The sequence below is a fragment of the Galeopterus variegatus genome, unplaced genomic scaffold (assembly GCF_000696425.1).
Source record: "Galeopterus variegatus unplaced genomic scaffold, G_variegatus-3.0.2 Scaffold4590, whole genome shotgun sequence".
NCBI lineage: Eukaryota > Metazoa > Chordata > Mammalia > Dermoptera > Cynocephalidae > Galeopterus > Galeopterus variegatus.
Genome location: NW_007730701.1, coordinates 91432 through 111906, shown reverse-complemented (window position 1 = coordinate 111906; position 20475 = coordinate 91432). Strand labels below are relative to the sequence as shown.

Here is a 20475-nt window from a genome sequence, read left to right as displayed (position 1 = left end):
GTCTTGGTGTTTTAACCGACTGTGCTCTAACCGACTGAACTAACCAGCCAGCCCCCTTGTTTGTAAAGAGTTAAAAGATAATTTACAGTTGTTGGGCCATATGTACACATTAGCTTATTTTCACTTTACATTAGCTGTTTGTTTTGTTTTCCTTATCTAGTGTCCTACTTTTTTTCATGTGATTTCTGAATTAAATGTATCTCATTTTTTAAGCTTCTGAATTCTACTTTGTTCTCACACATTCCGTGTTATCATGTTAAAATAAGAGGCTAAATGAGACTTATTTAAGTTTGCATTTGGTTTCTCAGGTCAAGGTAGGTGCTCCTCTGCTGCAGATCAGACCCCTGCTCTTGCTTCACCTGGGATACGTTTCCTAGTCCCCTCTTGGGTCCAGGCTACGCTGCATTCCAGTCCTTGGGACACAGCTCACTGCTCTGGTGGGATTCCTCCAGACTCTCTCGGCTGCCCTCCCTGGACCTAGACACTTTTCTCATGACCTTTTCCAAAGCCTGATTTGTATTGATTAGTTATGTGTGTGTTATAGTTTTTTTTCTAAAGTTTCTTTAGAGCCATGGACATTACCTTTTTACTTTTGTGTAAAAGTGGTTTGAATATGCTGGGTGTTAAGACATGTTGAATTTCATTGAAACTTCTTCATGGCCTTAGTTTATTAAGCTGGCTGTGATATTGAAAATTACCCTTGCAATTCTGGTGAGTTGTATTTGCATTGTCTTAGTAAAGTTTCATCTTCTGTGCCGGTGGTCCTTAATCCTGGCTGCACATTACACTCACCGGTGAACTTTAAAATGCTTGTGCCAAGGCCATACCTTAAACCACTGAATCAGAATCTCAGGCGTTGATAAAACTCGGGCTTGGTGTTGAAAATGTGTGTGTATGTGTGTGCATCCCCCCTTACTCTGTGTTTCTGATGTACAGTGAGGGTTGAGAATCTGATTCCAATCCTGAATTTTTCTATGACTTAAATTTGTAATGCTTAATTTAGAGGTATTGTATGATTTTACATTTGTAATATTTTAAAATGTTCATATTACAGCAACATCTATACGATGGTACTTCAAAAAGTTCGTGGAAAAATAAAATGAAAAGATAATGTGAATCTTTCCACAAACTTTTTGAAATACCCTCGTATTTAATGCCTAGTAGCTTGTTGCATATATCTGCGAACAAGAGAGGAGCCACTTAAGCGTTTCGGACTCAGTTAAGGACTAAGCCCTTAACCTGTGAGATCCATGCTAATTCCAGATAGTTAATGTCAGAATTAAATTGAATTGTTGAGCACACAGTTGGTGTCACAGAAAATGGAAGAATTGCTCGATGTAAAAATCCACGTTTAGGGCCGGCCCGGTGGCGCACTGCTACAGTGCGCCGCTTGGGAGCGCGGTGGTGCTCCCGCCAAGGGTTCGGATCCCACATACAGACCGGTTCCTGCTCACTGGCTGAGCGAGGTGTGGGAGCAACACCGAGGTTTGCCATCCCGTTGCCGGTCCTGGTCCGGTACGGGCGCGACACTGAGGGTTGCAATCTGTTGCCGGACACGAAAAAAAAAAAAAAATCCACGTTTAGTGTCAGAGTATTGAGAGTAGAGGAGCAGTTTCCTTAGAAATTTTTAGTTACTCCTTTCTGTTTGTAATCTGAGTGTGATATAATCTCTTTCACATAATTTAGATATATATTTCTAATTATGTCATTTAGACAATTATTTAGTAAGAGCTTTCTATGATAGGGTGTGTTTGCACTCCAAGGTTAAGTTAGTTCTCTCTTTACTTGTTATATAAGGAGTTTATGGCAGTTGTTCTTGACTGAAACTTTAAATTGTCAGTGGTCTAATGTCATTGTTCTCAACTTTTCTTTTGTGTCTGAACACTCCCAAATTATATTTTCAGTGGTATTGATGCCGTATAGCAATGATTCTCAGTTCGCAGTGGAGTAGGGCATTGTATAGAGTTAAAAAATGATTTTTGAATCATACGCCCGTTTCACATCCTCCCTTCTCCCATGGACACACAAGCAATTGGGAATCACTGGATAAAAGCAATTAGTGTGAAATTCAAATAGGTAAATAGCAAAGACTAAATTTCTCAGTTGTGAAATCTAGTAGGAAATTGGTGGAATATAATCTTGGAAGACACATCAAATTAAAGAATTTGAGTGGTATTTGGGTTTCTTTATTAAAAGGGTCATTCTTCAAGCTGTTCCCTGTTGCATGTGGAAATCCAAATGAGTCCTTGGTGGTGGCTGCTCTGCAGCTCAGCCCTGAAGCCAGGAGCATTTAATGTCCAATCTTGTTCAATCACTAGATGATTCTAACATCTAAGTAAACCTCTTTTTATATAGGGAAAATAAGTAAATAAAAGGGTCATTCATTACTAACTAAATCACACTGGACCATTTATAATTATGATTTATTTATTTATTTATTTTTTGAATAATCAAGCATTCACTTAATGATGTGTGTTGTAACTTTCCATTTCTGGGAGGGACAAGTGGCTGTTGCATTTTGAAAAGCAATTACAGATTTAAACATTTTTAAATCTCTAGATGATGGCATTGATGCTCAAAGTGGGACAAAGAAAGAAGATCTGAATGACAAAGAGAAAAAAGATGAAGAAGAAACTCCTGCTCCTGTACAGAGGGCCAAATCAATCCTGGAGAGCTGGGTGTGGGGCAAGCAACCAGGTATTATAATCTTCTGAGTTTCGGTGCTTTGCAAAGCTTGATCTGACATTCCTTTTCTAAATACCGTAGATGGACTATCTTTTTCTTTTTGGTCATAGAATGCCTCAAATATAAAAGATTTTTAATATTTTGCTAAACTACATATAACAAAACTTATTATTTTAACCATTTTTAAGTGTAAAGTTCAGTGACATTAAATACATTCAAATTGTTGTACAACTATCGCCACCTTCCATCTCTAGAACTTTTTCATTATCTCTAACTGAAACTCTGTACTCACTGAACACTAACTCCCTCCCACCCTTCAGCACCATCATTCTGCTTTTGTTTCTATGAATTTGACTACTCAAGGTACTTCATATAAGTGGAATCATACAGTATTTGTCCTTTTGTGACTGGCTTATTTCACTTAGTACGTCTTCAAGGTTCATCCATGTTGTAGCATGTATCTGAATTTCCTTCCTTTTTAAGGACACCACATTTATTTTATCCATTCATTACTTGATGGGCACTTGGTTGCTTCCACCTTTTGGCTATCGTGAATAATGATGCTGTGAACATTGGTTTACAAGTATCTGTTTGAATCCCTGCTTTCAATTTTTGTGTATATACTTAGGAGTGGAATTGCTGGATAATGTGGTAATTTTATGTTTAACTTTTTAAAGAACCATCAATCTGTTTTCCACAGTGGCTGTGCTGTTTTACAATCCCACCAATAGTGCAGAAGTTTCAGTTTCTTTACACCCTCACCAACACTTGTGATTTTCCTTCTTTTTTGATACTAGCCATGCTAATAGATGTGAGGCAGATCTCATTGTTTTGATTTGCATTTCCCTGATAATTAGTGATGTTGGGCATCTTTTTACATGCTTATTGGCCATTTGTATATTTTTTTTGAGAAATATCTATTCAAGTCCCTTGCCCATTAAAAAATTTTTTTTTCTTTTTCTTTTTGAGTTGTAGGAGTTTTTTTTATCATGGACTGGCATTTATAGTCATCTATTCCTTTTATTTGAGCAAGTAAAATGATATTTTTGTTCTTTGTTTTTTACTTTATCTTGTGTAATTATTTTTTTAAATGATGCATTTTCGTTCCATTTTTTCAAAAATATACACAGCATAAATGAATATTTTCTTATTATAGATTATTAAGTGTTATAGATTATTAAGATTATTATTTCTTGTCATAGATTATCAAGTGGAAATCCCATCTGACTGCCCATCTCAAGTGTACCTTCCTCCTGACAGTTAACCGCTGTTACCAGTTTGGTGTGCACATTCAGGCTTTTTATTTCTTGCATAGACATACATATAAATGTGATATATAGAAATAATTTGTATCTGGGATTAATAATAGTACCGACCTCATAGGGTTGTTTGTGGGATCACTTAGAATAGGTCAGGCAGAGGGCTTATGCTGTTGCATAGCATGTAGTAAGGGCCAGTGAGTATTAGCTGTCGCCTAGAAGTTTGCTGAAATGTGTCTTGTATTTTCTCTCTTTTTATTTTGATGAGTCTTTTCAGAAGTTATCAATTTAATTGGATTTTAATTGATTTTTTCCAAAGAGTCAGTTGTTGGTTTCATTTATTTATTTTCTGTTTTTTTCCCCACTGCATTGATTTCTGCTTTAATCTTTATTATTTCCTCTTTCCTGCTTGCTTTGGCTTCCATCTGCTTTTCTATGTCTTCTAGTTTCTTAAGGTAGAAGCTAGCATTGATTTTATATCCTTTGTTTTTTATAATATGTGTTCAAACATTTCCTTCTAAGCATTGTTTAGCTGCATCCCACAAACTTGGAAATGTTTTTTCATTTTAATTCAATTGAAAATATTTTCTGGGCCGGCCCGGTGGCGCACTGGAGAGTGCGCCGCTTGGGAGCACGGCGGCGCTCCCGCCAAGGGTTCGGATCCCATGTGGAGACCGGTTCCCGCTCACTGGCTGAGCGCAGTGCGGGCGCAACACCGGGGGTTGCGATTCCGTTGCCGGTCCCCTCCCTGGTATGGGCGCGACACCGAGGGTTGTGATCCCATTACCAGTCAGTAAAAAAGACAAAAAGGAAAAAAAAAAAAGAAAATATTTTCTAATTTCCTTTGTAATTTTTTTCTTTGGAAAAAATTTATTATTTGGAAATGTGTTATTTAATTTCCAGATATTTGGGGATTTTCAAATACCTCCTCCTAATAATTTCTAACTTAATTTAACTGCTGTCAGAGAACATATTCTGTGTGATTTTAGTCCTCCTAAATTTGTTGAGACTTGTTTTATGGCCCAGGAAATAATCTATCCTGTTGAATGTTTCACGTGCACTTGAAAAGAATGTACATTTTGCTGCTCTATTAATGAGATCAAGTTAGTTGATAGTGTCATTCAAGTATTCTTGACATGAAATAGTTTTCTGCCTACTTGTTTCATTGATTATTTGGAGTGGAGTTGAACTAACACACAAGATTGGATTATCACATCAGACTGATAGGAATGAGAGGTTTTACCCAGTACCTAGTTTCTTACTAATTTTAAGGATGCAAGTAATCAAGGAGTACGGGCAAAGCAGGGAGAGATGTGGGGCTGTGTGGGGCTCCCCAGGTCTGTCCTCTTTGTGTTAGACACCTCCTTTCTGGCCGAGGGTGAGAGATGAGGCCTCTCAGTGAGGTGTGTAGTCACCTCACACAGTGAGGAGCATTTAGGATGTGCAACATTTCCATTTTATAGCCAGACAGTTATAGACCTTATGGAACCTTTTCCAGGGAGCCATGTCCCATAAATCCATAGATTTTAGGTATGTTCACCAAAAGCAATCCTAAATTGGCAATATCTTGCTAAAATCATTTTGTAGATAAAGACTCGTCTCCTAGCAAATAGTACTAGTACTTTATTTACCAAGAAGTCTGTCTTAACTTTCTAGAGAGATCAGACCCAGCCACCTGTCTCTTTTCTTTCCCTGGAGCATCTCCATTGTGATGGAGAGATATAAAGAGCAGGCTAGCTGCTTAGCTCCTCTTTTTTTCCTAGGAGTATTGAAAAATCTATTGTTATGGATTTTTTCTTTCAGTTCTACAGTTTTTGCTTTGTGTAATTTAAAACTCTGTTATCAAGTACATGCACTTTTAGGATTTTTATGTCATTTTGATGAATTAGCCCCCTTTATCTCTGGTAATATTCTTTGTTTCTCCTTCTTCTGTTTGCATGGTATAGCTTTTTTTTCACCTTTTTACTTTCAGCCTGTGTCTATATGTAAAGCACATTTTGTGTAGGCATCATATAATTGGGTCTTGCTTGTTTATTCAGTCTGATAACCTCTTTTTTTATTTGGAATGTTTAGATAATTTGGGCTTATATATACCATATCTGGTGTTTGCATTGTGCATATTTAACTGTTACTGTCCACCTTGAAATGATATTAATACCACCTGAGTGGTGTTGAGCTCTTACCATGACTTCCTGCTGCTTATCTGCCCTGCGTCCTTTGTGCTGCTATGTCATACGTAAAAGTGAAACATGTTATAAGCCTCACAATACTGTTTTTGTTTTTGTTTTAAATAGGCAATTACCTGCCCCTCACCCACAAATTAAAAAGAGAAAACAAGTCTTTTATATTTACCTACCTATTTACCATTTTGGCACTCAAGATTTTGTTTATATCCAAGCTTTCATCTGATATCCTTTTCTTTCTGTTTGAAGATCTTCTTTTACCATTTCCAGGTCTACTGGCAGAAGTTTCTCAATCTGTCTCGGTTTTAATCCTGGCTTTATCTCAGACTTTGCTCAAATTCACTTTATCTCTCTTGCCTTGGGCTCCTCATCTGTAAAATGGGATAATTAACAAAGTACTTACTCAGAGGGTTGCTGTGAAGCTCCTAAATCAGTGCCTGGCACATAGTGTTTGAAAATGTTTGTTACTGTGATTTTCTGAATTGGGTGTCTTTTCTGTTTCTCCTGTCCCCTCATTTCCCTCTACTCCTCTTACGTAGGCATCAAGGTACCCAAGGGTATAGGTGGGTAAGCAGAACCGTAACTGCACCTTGTTTGCTCAGTGCAAAGCCCGATTTACTGACTCAGGTTGGGCTTTCATGAATGGGGTTTTCTTTAGAAGCTCTGGTTGCTCATAGGTATGGAGCTTTCTCAGAACTGACTATGGACCTGGTATCCTCCAAGGATCTAGGATTTAAAGCATATTCTTTAGTCACGTCATCATGAAATTAAACTGCATGGTGGAATTTGTAGCTTTTAGAATAGTACTTATTCCTTTTTCTCCCCCCCACCTTTTTTTGTTTTGCTCTTCTGTCTCAATCTAAAAAAGAAAAACACATTAAATTGAACTGTAGGAATTTAGAAGTCATTTTTTCTTTTGTTTGGAGTTGGACTAAAGCTTCCTTTTTCTACATTTTTTTATGAAAAAATTAAAACATACAGAAAAGTTGAAAGAATTTTACAGTGAGCACCCACATACCTACCACCTAGACTCTACCCCTGGCATTTACTCCTTGTGCTTTATGAGAGCTCTCTCCATGTCTTTGTCCCTCTGTTCATCCATCCATCAATCCTTCACATTCTTTTTTGCTGCATTTTCTCCCAGGAGACCTCAGGACACTTCCCCCTCAACGCTGCAGCGTGTGGGTCCTTAGCAGGAGTTCAGAAATGCACACCTCATCAATGGGCCCTTCTTGGAGTTTTGGCAGATCATAGCTTTTCTTCTTGTGTAACAAAAAGGGTTTGCAGGGCATGGTGTCAAGAGTGTTGTGATCTCTTAGTAGAATCAGCTCTGCATGATTATTTAAATCATTCTGAATGATTCTTTGTACTATGTAAAGTAGGTCTAAGAGGACCTTTTCTCATATCACTGTGTGCATAGGTTTTTGTAGATACTATTTATCAAGGTGAGAAAGCTCCCATCTGTTCTTATTTCCTGAGAGTTTTTATCATGAGTGAGTGTTAAATTTTGTCAAATGCTTTTTCTAAATTGATTGACATGTTATCATGTGATTTTTGTTCTTTAACCTGTTAATATGGTAAATTACATTGATTGATCTTTGACTGCTGAACCAGCCTTGCATTCTTGAAATAAATGCCACTTGGTAATGCTATATAATTCTTTCTATGTATTGCTTAATTATACTTGCTAATATTTTGCTGAGGATTTTTTTTTTTAATTGAAATCTATTAATTAGACATACTTGTTGGGTACAGAGTTACATTTCTATAAATGTATACAATATGATGCTCAAATCAGGATAATTAGCATATCCATCACTACACAACTTAATCATTTCTTTGTGATGAGGACATTTGATGTCCTATCTTCCAGCCATTTCACGACATGCAGAAAATTATTATTAATTATAGATGCCTACCTTGACTGTATAGCAGTAGAACTTATTTTTCTTGTCTAGCTGTTTTGTGTCCATTAATCATCCTTTCACTATCCTCCCTTCCCCTTTCCCTCCTCTAGTAACCACAGTTCTGCTCTCTCCTTCTGAAAGCTCAACTTATTGTTTGTTTATTTATAGCTTCCACTTATGAGTGACGATGTGACATTTCTCTTTCTGTGCCTGGCTTATTTCACTTAATATTATTTTCTCAAAGCTCATCCATGGTGCTGTGAATGGCAGGGTTTCTTTCTTTTTTATGGCTGAGTACTATTCCATTGTGTGTATATGCCCATTTTTTTTATCCAGTCGTCTGTTGATGGACAATTAGGTTGGTTCCATATCTTGGCTGTTGTGAAGGGAGCTGCAATGAACGTGGGAGTACAGGTGTCTCTTAGATACATTGATTTCATTTCCTTTGGGAATATATCCAGTGGTGGGATTGCTGGATCATATGTATATCAGTCCATTTCTGTTGCTTATAACAAAATACCTGGGACAGGGTAATTAATAAGAAAACAAAATTTATTGCTTATAGTTTTGGAGGCTGGGAAGTCCAAAGTCCAGGAAATACATCTGGCAAGGGTCTTTGGTGCTGATGCTTGGTATCACATTGTGAGAAAGGCAGGAGCACAGAGAGAGAGGGATAGCACCACATGTGTTCCCCTTTTAAAGCCCACTGAACCACGCCCACCATTCCAAGAATGGTTCAATCCCATTCACGAGGGTACAATCCTCACAATCCAATCACCTCTTCAAGGCCCACCTTTCAACTACAATAGCATTTCCCACCTTCTTAACACTGTCACAGTGGGGATCAAGTTTTTGGGGGACACTCAATCCAAAGCAGTATGGTAGTTTTATCTAGTTGTTTGAGAAATCTCCACACTGTTTTCCTTAATGGTTGTAACTAATTTACAACCCGAGCAACAGTGTATAAGGGTTTCTTTCTCTGCATCCTTGCCAGCATTTGTTAGTTTCTGTCTTTTTGATAATAGCTGGTCTAACTGGGGTGAGGTGATGTCTCAGTGTGGTTATGATTTACATTTCTCTGATGATTAGTGATGTTGAGTACTTTTTCATATACTGGTTGGCCATTTGTATGTCTTCTTTTGAGAAATGTCTGATGGGGTTTGGATGTGTTGTCCCCTCCAAAACTCATGTGGAAATTTGATCTCCAATGTGGCAGTGTTGGAAACTGAGTCATGGGGGCGGATCCCTCATGAATGGATTAATGCTCTCCCTGGCGGAGGAGGGGTAGTGAGTGAGCTCTTGCTCTTTTAGTTCCCACGAGAGCTTGTTGTTTATAGGACCCTGGCACCTCCTTTCTATATCTCTTGCTTTCTCTCTCTTGTTTCCTCTCGCCATGTGATCTACCTGCCGGCTGCCTGCCACTTTTCCGCCATGAGTAGAAACAGCCTGAGGCCCTTGCCAGATGCAGCTGTCCCAGAATCGTAAGCCAAATAAACCTCTTTCCTTTATAAATCACCCAGTCTCAGGTATTCTGTTATATCAACACAAAACGGACTAAAGCAGAAAATTGGTACTGAGGATTGCTATACAGATACCTGAAAATGTGGATGCATCTTTGGAGCTGGGTAATGGGCAAAGGTTGGAGGAGTTTGGAGGACTTAGAAGAAGACAGAAAGACGAGGGAAAGTTTGGAATGTCTTAGAGACTTATGTGGTGGCGAGCAGAATGCTGATAGAAATGTGGACAGTAAAGGCCATGTGGATGATGAGGTCTCAGATAGGAATGAGGAACTTATTGGGAATTGGACAAAAGATAACCCTTGCTACACCACAGCAAGGAATTTGGCTGCATTGTGTCCATGCCCTCGGACTTTGTGGAAGGTGGAACTTAAGAGAGTTGTGAACCAGAGCATTTGGCCAAAGAAATTTCTAAGCAGCAAAGCATTAAGGAAGCTGCATGGTTGCTTTTAAGAGTCTACTCTGAGTTATAGCGGCAAAATCATGATTTAAAGCCAGAATTTAAAAGGGAAGCAGAGTGTAAAGTTTTGGAAAATTTGCAGCCTGGCCATGCAGTAGAGAAGTGAAGAACAGGAGAAAAATGCAAGGGTGAAGACATTATCTTGGCAGTGAGGCAGCCAGATTCTAAGAACCAGGACAATGGAAAAAATGCCCTAAAGGCACCTGAGGCCTAGAAGGGCTGGGTTGACCCAGAGGACAGACCTGGGGCACAGCTCCCCTCGGGAACCTGCTCCCTGCATCCCAGCTGCTCCAGCTGGAGTGGCCCCAAATGTGGTTCATGCAGCAGCCCTGGAGAGTAGAGGCCCAAAACTTCAGTGGTGTCCATGTTGTATTAAGTCTGCAGGCCAGCAGGATGTGAGAGCAGTAGAAGTGTGGCAGCCTCCACCCAGATTCCAGAGGATGTATGGAAAAACCTGGGGGCCCAGGCAGAGACCTGCCGCAGGGGTGGAGCCACTGCAGAGGTCTTCTACTAGAGCAATGCCAAGCAGGAAAGTGGGGTTGGAGCCCCCATCAGGGAAATGTCTAGTAGAGCCAGTGCAGCAGGGCTGCTGCCAGGACCCCAGAACTCTGGGGCTACCGGTAATGTGCAATGCAGGCCTGGAAAAGCTGCAGGCACCAGCGTGGCCCACTGGGCTGTGCCTGGCAGAGCTGTGGGAACAAGGCTGCCTGATGCTTTTGGCCCAGATGCCCAACTGTGCCCAGGATGCAGGACTTGGAGTCCAAGAAGATTACTTTGGAGCTTTAAGACATAACGTCTGCCCTGCTGGGTTTTGGATTTTTTGGGCCCTGTTTTTCCTTTCTTCTGGCCTATTCCTACCTTTTGGAATGGAAATGTATACCCAATGCCTATTCCACCATGTATCTTGGAAGTAGGTAAATTTGGTTTTGACTTTTACAGGTTCACAGCTGGAAGGACTTTTGCTTTTGGTCTCAGATGAGACTTTGGACTTTGTGCTTTTAAGTTGGTGCTGGAGCAAGTTAAGACTTTTGGGACTGTTGGGATGGAATGATTGTATTTTGTATGTGAGAGGAACATGAGTTTTGGGGGGCCAGGGGTGGAATGTTAGAGTTTGGATGTGTTGGTCCCCTTCAAAACTCATGTGGAAATTTGATCTCCAATGTGGCAGTGTTGGAAACTGATTGAATCATGGAGGCGGATCCCTCATGAATGGGTTAATGCTCTCCCTGGGGGCGGGGGGAGTAATGAGTGAGTTCTTGCTCTATTAGTTCCCACGAGAGCTTGTTGTTTATAGGACCCTGGCACCTCCTCTCTGTCTCTCTCTTGCTTCCACGTGCCATGTGATCTGCTTGTACCTGCTGGCTGCCTGCCACTTTTCTACCATGAGTAGAAACAGCCTGAGGCCCATGCCAGATGTAACTGTCCCAGAATTGTAAGCCAAATAAACCTCTTTTTCTTATAAATTACCCAGTCTCAGGTATTCTGTTATAGCAACACAAAACGGACTACAACAAGCTCCTTTGCCCATTTAAAAAATTGGATCATTTGTTTTTGTTTTTTTACTATTCAGTAGTTTGAGTTCCTTGTATATTCTGGATGTTAATCCCTTGTTGGGTGCGTAGTTTGCAATTATTTTCTCCCATTTGGCAGGTTGTCTTTTCACTCTGTTGATTGTTTTCCTTTGCTGTTCAGAAGCTTTTTAATTTGATATAATCCCATTTGCTTATTTTTTTATTTATTGCTTGTGTTTTTGAGGTCTTATTCATGAACTCTTTGCCCAGTCCTAGTTCCTGAAATGTATCCCCTGTATTTTCTTCTAAGAGTTTTATAGTTTCACGTCTTAGATTTAAGTCTTTAATAGATTTTGAGTTGATTTTGGTATATGGTGAGAGATAGGGGTCTAATTTCATTCTACATACTGATGTTGAGTTTTCCCAGAACCATTTATTTAAGAGTGTCCTTTCCTGAATGTTATTCTCAAGGCCTTTGTTGAAGATCAAGAGGCTGTAAATATGTGGATGAATTTCTGAGTACTCTAGTCTGTTCAGTTGGTCCATGTGTCTGATTTTATGCAAGTACCATGTTGTTTTGTTTATATAGCTTTCTAGTATAATTTGAAGTTAGGTAGTGTGATGCCTCCAGCTTTATTCTTTTTGCTTAGGATTGCTTTAGTTATTCAGGGTCTTTTGTTGTTCCACAGGAATGTTAGCATTATTTTGTTTATTTTTGTGAAAAAAGTCATTGATATTTTGATGGGAATTGCATTGAATCTGTAGATTGCTTTGGGTAGTATGGACATTTTCACAACGTTAATTCTTCCAATCCACAAACATGGAAGGTCTTTCCATCTTTTTGTGTCTTCTTTAATTTCTTTCATCAGTATTTTGCAGGTTTTATTGTAGAGCTCTTTCACTTCCTTGGTTAAATTTATTTCTAGGTTTTTTTTTTTATGGTAGCTATTGTAAACGGACTTGCTTTCTTGATTTCTTTTTCTGTTAGTTTGTTGTGGGTGTATAGAAGCACTACTGATTTCTTTTTTCTTATTGATTTTTGTATCCTGCAACTTTACTGAATTTGTTTATGAGCTCCAAAGAGTTTTTTGGTGGTGGAGTCTTTAGGTTTTTTTATATATAACATTGTGTCATCTGTAAACAGGGATAGTTTGACTTCATCTTTTCAACCTGTATGCCCTTTGTTTCTTTCTTTTCCCTGATATCTCTGGCTAGACCTTCTAGTACTATGTTAAATAGCAGTAGTGAGAGTGGGCATCCTTGCCTTGTTCCAAGCTTTCAACTTTTCCCCATTCAGGATGATGTTAGCTATGAGTTTGTCATATATGGCCTTTATTGTGTTGAGATGATCTCCTTCTATACCTAATTTGTTGAGAGTATATACAATGAATGAGTGTTTAATTTTGCCAAATGCTTTTTAAAATTGATCGACATGTCATCGTGTGATTTTTGTTCTTTAGCCTGTTAGTATGATGGCTTACAATGGTTGATTTTTGACAGTTGAACCAGCCTTGCATCCCTGGAATAAACACCACTTGGTAATGCTGTATACTTCTTTTTATATATGGCATAATTATACTTGCAGATATTTTGCTAAGGGTTTTTGTGTCTATATTCAGGAGGGATATTTTTCAGTACTGTCTTAGTCTGGTTTTGATATTATGATAATACTAGCTTCTTGAAATGAATTTGGGAAGTGTATTCTCTTCTGTTTTCCAGAAGAAATTATTTAGAGTCTGTGTTAATTCTTTTTAATGTTTGGTAGAATTATCCAATGAAGCCATGTGGCCTTGGTAATTTCTTTTTTGGGATTCTTAAAATTAAGAATTCAATGTTCTCAACAGTTGTAGGGCTATTCAAATGATCTATTTAATATTTGGTGAGTTGTGGTAATTTGTTTTTTTCAAGGAGTCAGTCCATTTTGCCTCAGTTGTCAAATTTATGTGTGTAGAGTTTGTCCTATTAACTCTTAATTATCTTTTTTGTGTCTTTAGAGCCTCTTTCATTCCTGATGTTGGTAATTTATGTCTGTTCTCTTTTTCCTTTTGTCAGTCTTGCTTACAGGTATGTCAATTTTATTGATCTTTTCAAAGAATCAGCTCTTTGTTTCACTGATTTTTCTTTGTTTTTCTATTTCCAATTTTATTGTTTCCATTTTTATGTTAATTATTTTCTCCCTTCTTACTTTTGGGTTTATTTTGCTATTCTTTTTTTAGGTGGTTGAGGTAGGAGATTATATTATTGATTTGAAAGTTTCCACTTTTCTCATGTACCATTTAGTGCTATAGATTTCTCTTTCATTGACTGCTGAGCTCTTTCCCATACATTTTGATGTGTTGTGTGGTCATTTTAATTCAGTTCAATGTATCTTTTAAAATTTCCCTTGAGACTTCTTTGATCCATAGATTATTTAGGAGTTTGTTGTTTAGTTTCTAAAAGTTTGGAGAGTTTTCTGTTATCATTGTTACTAACTTTTAGTTTGTTTCTGTTGTTTTGGAGAACATACTCTGTATGATTTCAGTTCTTTTAAATTTGTTGAGGTTTGCTTTGTGTCTCAGGGTATGGTCTATTTTGGTATTTGTTGTGTGGATACTTGAAAAGATATGTATTCTGCTCTTGTTGAGTGGAATGTTCTATAAATTTTGATTAGATTGTGTTGATTGATGGAGTTATTGAATGCTTCTATATCCTTGCTGATTTTCTGTCTCCTTATTCTATCAGTTTTTGAAAGAAGGGCTTTGAGGTCTCTAGCTATAAAAGTATACGAATGCATATTTTCCTTTTAGTCCTGTTATTTTTTGTCACCCTTTTTAGTTCTATTGTTTGGTGCATGCATGCTTAGGATTGCTATTTCTTAATGGTAGATTGACCATTTTCTGTGTTTCTCTCTGTTCCTGGTAATTATCTTTGCTCTAAAGTTTACTTCATTTGATATTTAATTAATTAATTAATTTTTTGGAGGCTGGCTGGTACGGGGATCCAAACATTTGACCTTGTGTTTTCAGCACCACACTCTCCCAAGTGAGCTAACCAGCCAGCCCCTACTTTATTTGATATTAATACAGCCACTTTGCTTCCTTCTGATTAATATTCGCATGACATTTCTTTTTCTATACTCTTACTATCAATATGTTTATTTGAAGTTACTTTCTTATAGACAGCATACAGTTGGATCATGGTTTTTAGTTCATTCTTCCAATGTCTGTCTTTTTTTTTTTTTCCTTTTTGTCTTTTTTCGTGACCAGTAACGGGATCGCAACCCTCGGTGTTGTGCCTGCACCGCGCTCAACCAGTGAGCGGACTGGTCTCTATATGGGATCCGAACCCTTGGCGGGAGCGCCGCCGCACTCCCAAGCGCCGCACTCTACCGAGTGTGCCACCGGGCCTGCCCCCAATGTCTGTCTTTTAATTAAGTATATCTTTTTGTATAATTTTTTTAAGTGGCTTCTCTATGTTGTATATATGCATGTGCACATGCATGCACACATATACAGTAGACCCTTTAACAACACAGGTTTGAACTGCCTGGGTCCACTTAAACATAGTTTTTTCCAGCCAACCGCAAGTCAAAATATAGTATTTGCGGGATGTGGAACCTCCTTATATGGTAGGCTGACTTGTCATATATGAATGTTCTGAAGGGCCCACTGTAAGACTGGAATATTCTCAGATTTTGGTTTATGCAGATTTTGGAATATGATTACCAATTGGTTCCAGGGACAACTGTACACACACACCCGTGTCACAGTTTCCTGGTATTGTCATTTACCAGTTTCAGTGATGTATCAGATTCTTACCGTCCTTATGTCCCTGTATGCTTTTCTGTTCATAAGGTACTTGCCTTAAATATTTCATTTGCATACATTTATAGCCACATCTGACAATGTTATAATTCTTGGTTGAAGCTTTAGAAAGTTTCATAATTTAGAAAAGTCAAGAGGGGAAGAAAAGTCTTTTGTATTTACCCACATTTATGCTTATCATGCTCTTTTTTCCTGCAGTTCCAAGGTTCTTTTATCATTTTCATTCGTTTGGAGCATTTCTTTATGCATTCTTTTAGTGTGGGTTTTCTGGCAACAGATTCTCTTACTTTTCCTTCATCTGATAATGTTTTGATTTCCTATTCATTCTTGAATGGCTTTTTTTGCTAGATGTAGGATTCTGAGTTAATTGTTCTTTTCTTTCAGCATTTTCAGCTGGTCTCCATGGTTTCTGATGAGAAATTTGTGTCATAGTTAAGGTGTTTTTCTTTGGCTGCTTTTAAAATGTTTTCTTTGTCTTTAGTTTCTTTGGATTCATCTTATTTATTGTATGATTCCCCTCTTGGATCTGTAGATTTATATCTCTTGCCAAATTTGGGAAGTTTTAAACCATTACTTTTTAGATTACCTTTTTAACCTCACCTTCTTTCTTTCCCTCCAGGAGTTTAATGACAGGAATGTTAGTTTTTTTGTTTAGTTCCACAGGTCTGTGGGATTGTTCTTTTTTTTTTCCCCCTTCAGTGTATTTTCTGTCCATTACTGAGTTTGAGTAACTTCTGTCTTGCAGTTCACCTATTCTTTGCTCTTTTTCCTCTATTCTACTGTTGAGCCCATTCACTGAGCTTTTTATTTTGGTTACTATATTTTGCAGTTCAAAACTTTCTATTTGGTTCTTTTTTTAAATGTCTTTTTCTTGTCTTAAGCTTTCTGTTTGTTGACTGGTTTCATGTGTGTTTGTAATTGCTCACTAAAGCACATTTGTCATGACCACTTTAAAATCTTTGCCAGAGTATTCTAACATCTCTTGTTGTGGAATTTCTATCAGTTGATTGTCTTTTTAAATTTAGTTTGAGATCTTCCTAGTTCTTGGTGTGATTGTTGATTCTCTATTGAAGTGTGGATATTTTCATGTTATGTTACGAGACTCTTGGTTTTACTTAAATCTTCTGTCTGGATCTCTGTGGCCCTCTCTGGCAGGCTAGACAGTGTACCACCTCATTACTGCCAGGTTGGGTAGAAGTCCAGGCTTCCCATGTGGCCTAAGGGCCCTTTGTTACTGTGGGGCAGAGGTGAAAGTTCTGCTGGCTCCTCAGTGGTCTCCATGATTTGTTTATTTACTCACCTGCATCTTTCAAAATTCCCACTGTAAATGACCAATGGGCTAAGCAGTCAGTATTGGGACAGGTGAAGCAGAAGGAGGATATTGGGGACCAGAGCATGTGGATGCTTAAGTATGTGGCTGCCCTCTTTGAGCTTTGGGCTTGTCTCTGGGCTTTGCAGCCAGGCAGAGGGGAAACATATTATTTAAAAGTGGAAAACATAGTGACTCTTCAGGAAGGGAAAGGCTTTTCCTAGACCTGATTTCTGGAAGAAATTCCTTTCAAGATGTGTCCTTGACAGGGCTGTCTTGTGTGTCTCATGTGAAGGTGCTCATGTGTCTGCGAGGGCTGGGGCACCTGTCAGTGGTGGGCCAGGGTCCTCGCCCCGAGGGCAGCTCAGTAAGGATGCCCTAAGAAGGGCAGGGATGTTGCTTCACCTGTAAATCTTTCTGCTTCTCCATCTGGAGCCCATTGTGCAATTTAAGGTGCTCTCCGTCTAGTTTTCCATAACTGTCAGCTCTTAGCTAATGGAGCTTTTTGATCACAAGGAGTTTATTCCAAAGCTTCAGAGCTCACATGTTACCATTTGTGCTGGACATGCTGCACCACAGTGTCTGTGAATGGGCAGAAGTGTTCCATCCCAGCCCTACCCAGGGAGCAATGAGATGTGTCCCTCTAGTGCCTTCTGAGATCTCTCCTCTCCCATGGAAAGCATATTCAGGTGATGGGTAGCCAGAAAACTGATGTCTTTCATCCAAAGGACATTGGTAGGGGTGCTGCTGTTGTCTGTCAAGATTTGAGGCCATGAAGCTGGTGACCATTGGTTTCATGGCTAATAAGTGTCAGAAACAGAACACAAGCACAGGAGAGCCTGCCTCACATTCCACCACTGGGAACTGTTCTGGTGTAGTGAATTGGTAGGAGGTAACTTAATTTACAAATCAGCTGTAGTTATCTGTACTCTTAGGCAGACTTGTGCTTAATAGAAGACCAGAATCCTTTGAATTATTCATGTGATCGTCTTCTAGCTACTTAACTAGGCAGAGAGAATAGTATAATGAAATATCACTTACTCATTGGATATTCTAACTAGTTACTCTATCTTTCTGTAAAATATTCCCATAAATGTATTACCTTTCATGAGTCATGCATAATGGATATGTTTATTGAAATGTTTTTATTTTGAATTTGGTTTCATAACATGAAAATGACAGCAAGAGTTTTTCTCTCTGTCTAGGAAATGTGCTGCTGTTAAGTACTGACTTACAGTTTTGTGTTAACAACTTTCCTGTGACGTTTACAGAGAGACAGTATACCGTGGTGGTCAAGAGTGGTTTGTGTCCTGTGCTATCTTCCTCTGTGTGACCTGGGGCAAGTTACTTAACCACTCAGTGTCCTAATGTCCTCATCCATGAAATGGATGTGTGGCATACCTCACGATGATGGGTGCGAGGATTGACTTAGCTCATCCATGTAAATTATTTAAAGCTGTTTTGGGCACATATTATGCACTTGAGTGTTGCCGGTCATCATTATACGTTTTCTCAGCATTACAACAAACCATTCCCAAGATATTGACAGGGTAGATGTTTTCTTATCCTGTTTTTTAGATGCGAATGAACTGAAGGAATGTGTTTCTGTACTGGTTAAAGAGCAGCAGGCTCTGGCTGTCCAGTCGGCCACCACCACCCTCTCAGCCCTGAGACTCAAGCAGAGGCTTGTTATCCTGGAGCGCTATTTCATTGCCTTGAATAGGACTGTATTTCAGGAGAATGTCAAAGTTAAGTGGAAAAGCAGCAGCATTTCTCTGCCTCCTGTGGACAAGAAAAGGTAAGAATAAAATGAAGAAAGAATTCTGATGACAGCTAAATATGAAATTCAGCGTGTTTTGTTTAGGAAAGTTTAATTAAAGTTTTCAATATAGGCCTTTCTTCACCTGCGGAATTTTATTCTTGCTTTCCCTTTTTGTATGTTTTGTATAACCTGGGGAATGGGCTTGCTGGTTTGCTTCTCTATAATAGGCAATTCTGCGTAATCTGTTGTTATTTTAAAGAACTTTTTCTGTCAGTAACTGTAGAAGACAGTCAGAGCTTTAGATTAGCTCAAGTCATAATTGAAAATGGGGTATGAACGTTGTATTCTTTCTGTTTTGTTTTGTGTTGTTACCATACAGGGAATAGTCAGATTGTAATTTTAGTAGTGTTTAATTTAGATGCTTCATTTTTTTCTTCCTAATGTGATTTTCTTACTCTTTTATAAGATAATGCTTTCGGGCAGGAATATGGTTTTTAATTTGTTGACATCTGTTAATATATCAGCAGATTTCCTCTAAGGTCTTAACAAACAGCCACTAGAATGTTTAAAGCTTGTGCAAAATTATATTTTTTCCAAAATGTAGCTGTCTACCAAACTTTTGTCTTCAGAAGGCTGGACTAGATTGCCAGATGGACTGGTACTTTTTCAGTTAGAATTGACTCCTGTTCAACTGTGAGAGTGACTCTGACTCCCTGCAAGCACATGCAGAATGTCAGGAGGCAGAGGAAGCAGAGAAGAAACCCCTGATCATTTTGCCCGAAACAAGAGTGCTGCGTGTAGCCTGTTGTCTTGCCTTTTTATTTATTTATTTATTTTGTCTTTTTTCGTGTCCGGCAACGGATCGCAACCCTCAGTGTCGTGCCCGTACCGGACCGGGACCGGCAACGGGATCGCAACCCTCGGCGTTGCGTCCGCACCTCGCTCAGCCAGTGAGCGGGAACCGGTCTGCATGTGGGATCCGAACCCTCGGCGGGAGCGCCGCCGCGCTCCCAAGTGGCGCACTGTAGCAGTGCGCCACTGGGCCGGCCCCTTTATTTTTAAATCTAGTTGAAATCACATTACATGTCATATTTTTAAGTATAGTTTTAGAATAAATTAGACCAAGTGAAAGATAATAGCCAGCGGCAGAGCTTTCTCTTTCCTGCCTGGCTGGCTGAAATGGTCATCAACAGTGGGCTCTGCATTTGTGGGCGGTCAGAACATGAGCCCTTGCTCTGGTGTGTTTATTGAATCAAACTGAGTGCCCTAAGATGTAGAAGTGGCTGAGAGCCCAGCTGATTCTTCCTTGTGCTCTTTGCTTTGCGATGACATAAAGATTGACTGTATCTTTCATTATATGGAGGAATTCTTAAAATTTTTAAAAAACTTTTTATTTTGACATAATTGTGAATTCACACGCACTTGTGAGAAATAGTAAAGAGATTCCTTTGGTTCTTCACCCACTTTCCGCCAGTGGTAGCACTTGCAAAACTTGATAATTGTAATAACACAATTACCACAACTAGGATATTGACTTTGTTACAATCTACCTAACTTATTCAGACTTCCTCGGTTTTACATGCTTTTGATTGTATATGTATTTCTCTGCGGTTTACTACTCATGTTGATTGGTGTGAGACCCTTGCCATAGCCAGGGTGCACAGACCAAGGCCCTTTCCGTCTACACCCACCTCTTTCTCCTCCTTCCCCCTCACCTGCGGCAGCCACTCCTCTCTTCTGTGTGCCTATTATGTATTTTTTTGAGATTGGCTTTTTTTTTTTTTTTTTTTCACTCAGCATAACACAGTTTACTCTAGATTCTTCCAGGTAGTTGCCTGCATCATTATTGTTGAGTAGCATTCTGTGGTATGGATGTACCACCATTTGTCTCAGTTGTTTCCAGTTTTGGGGTATTACAAATAGAACTACTATGAATGTGCATAGGTTTTTGTGAATGTAAGTTTTATTCTTCTGGGGTAAATGTCCAAAGGTGCAATTGCTGGGTCTTATATTTAGGCTTAAATACTCATGTAAAGAACACCAGTGTAAGAAATTGCCATGATTTTTTCCAGAGTTGCA

General features: G+C 38.9%; 1 protein-coding gene across 1 annotated transcript in view; it reads left to right on the top strand.

Moving 5' to 3' along the window:
- The window catches only part of HERC2 (HECT and RLD domain containing E3 ubiquitin protein ligase 2), a 145828-nt gene that overhangs the window by 41801 nt on the left and 83552 nt on the right, over positions 1–20475 (top strand). Inside the window, exons 4-5 of the mRNA XM_008587915.1 lie at positions 2560–2697; positions 18213–18432. Of these exons, the coding sequence (XP_008586137.1) occupies positions 2560–2697; positions 18213–18432 (358 nt within the window). The remainder of the gene's footprint in view (positions 1–2559; positions 2698–18212; positions 18433–20475) is intronic.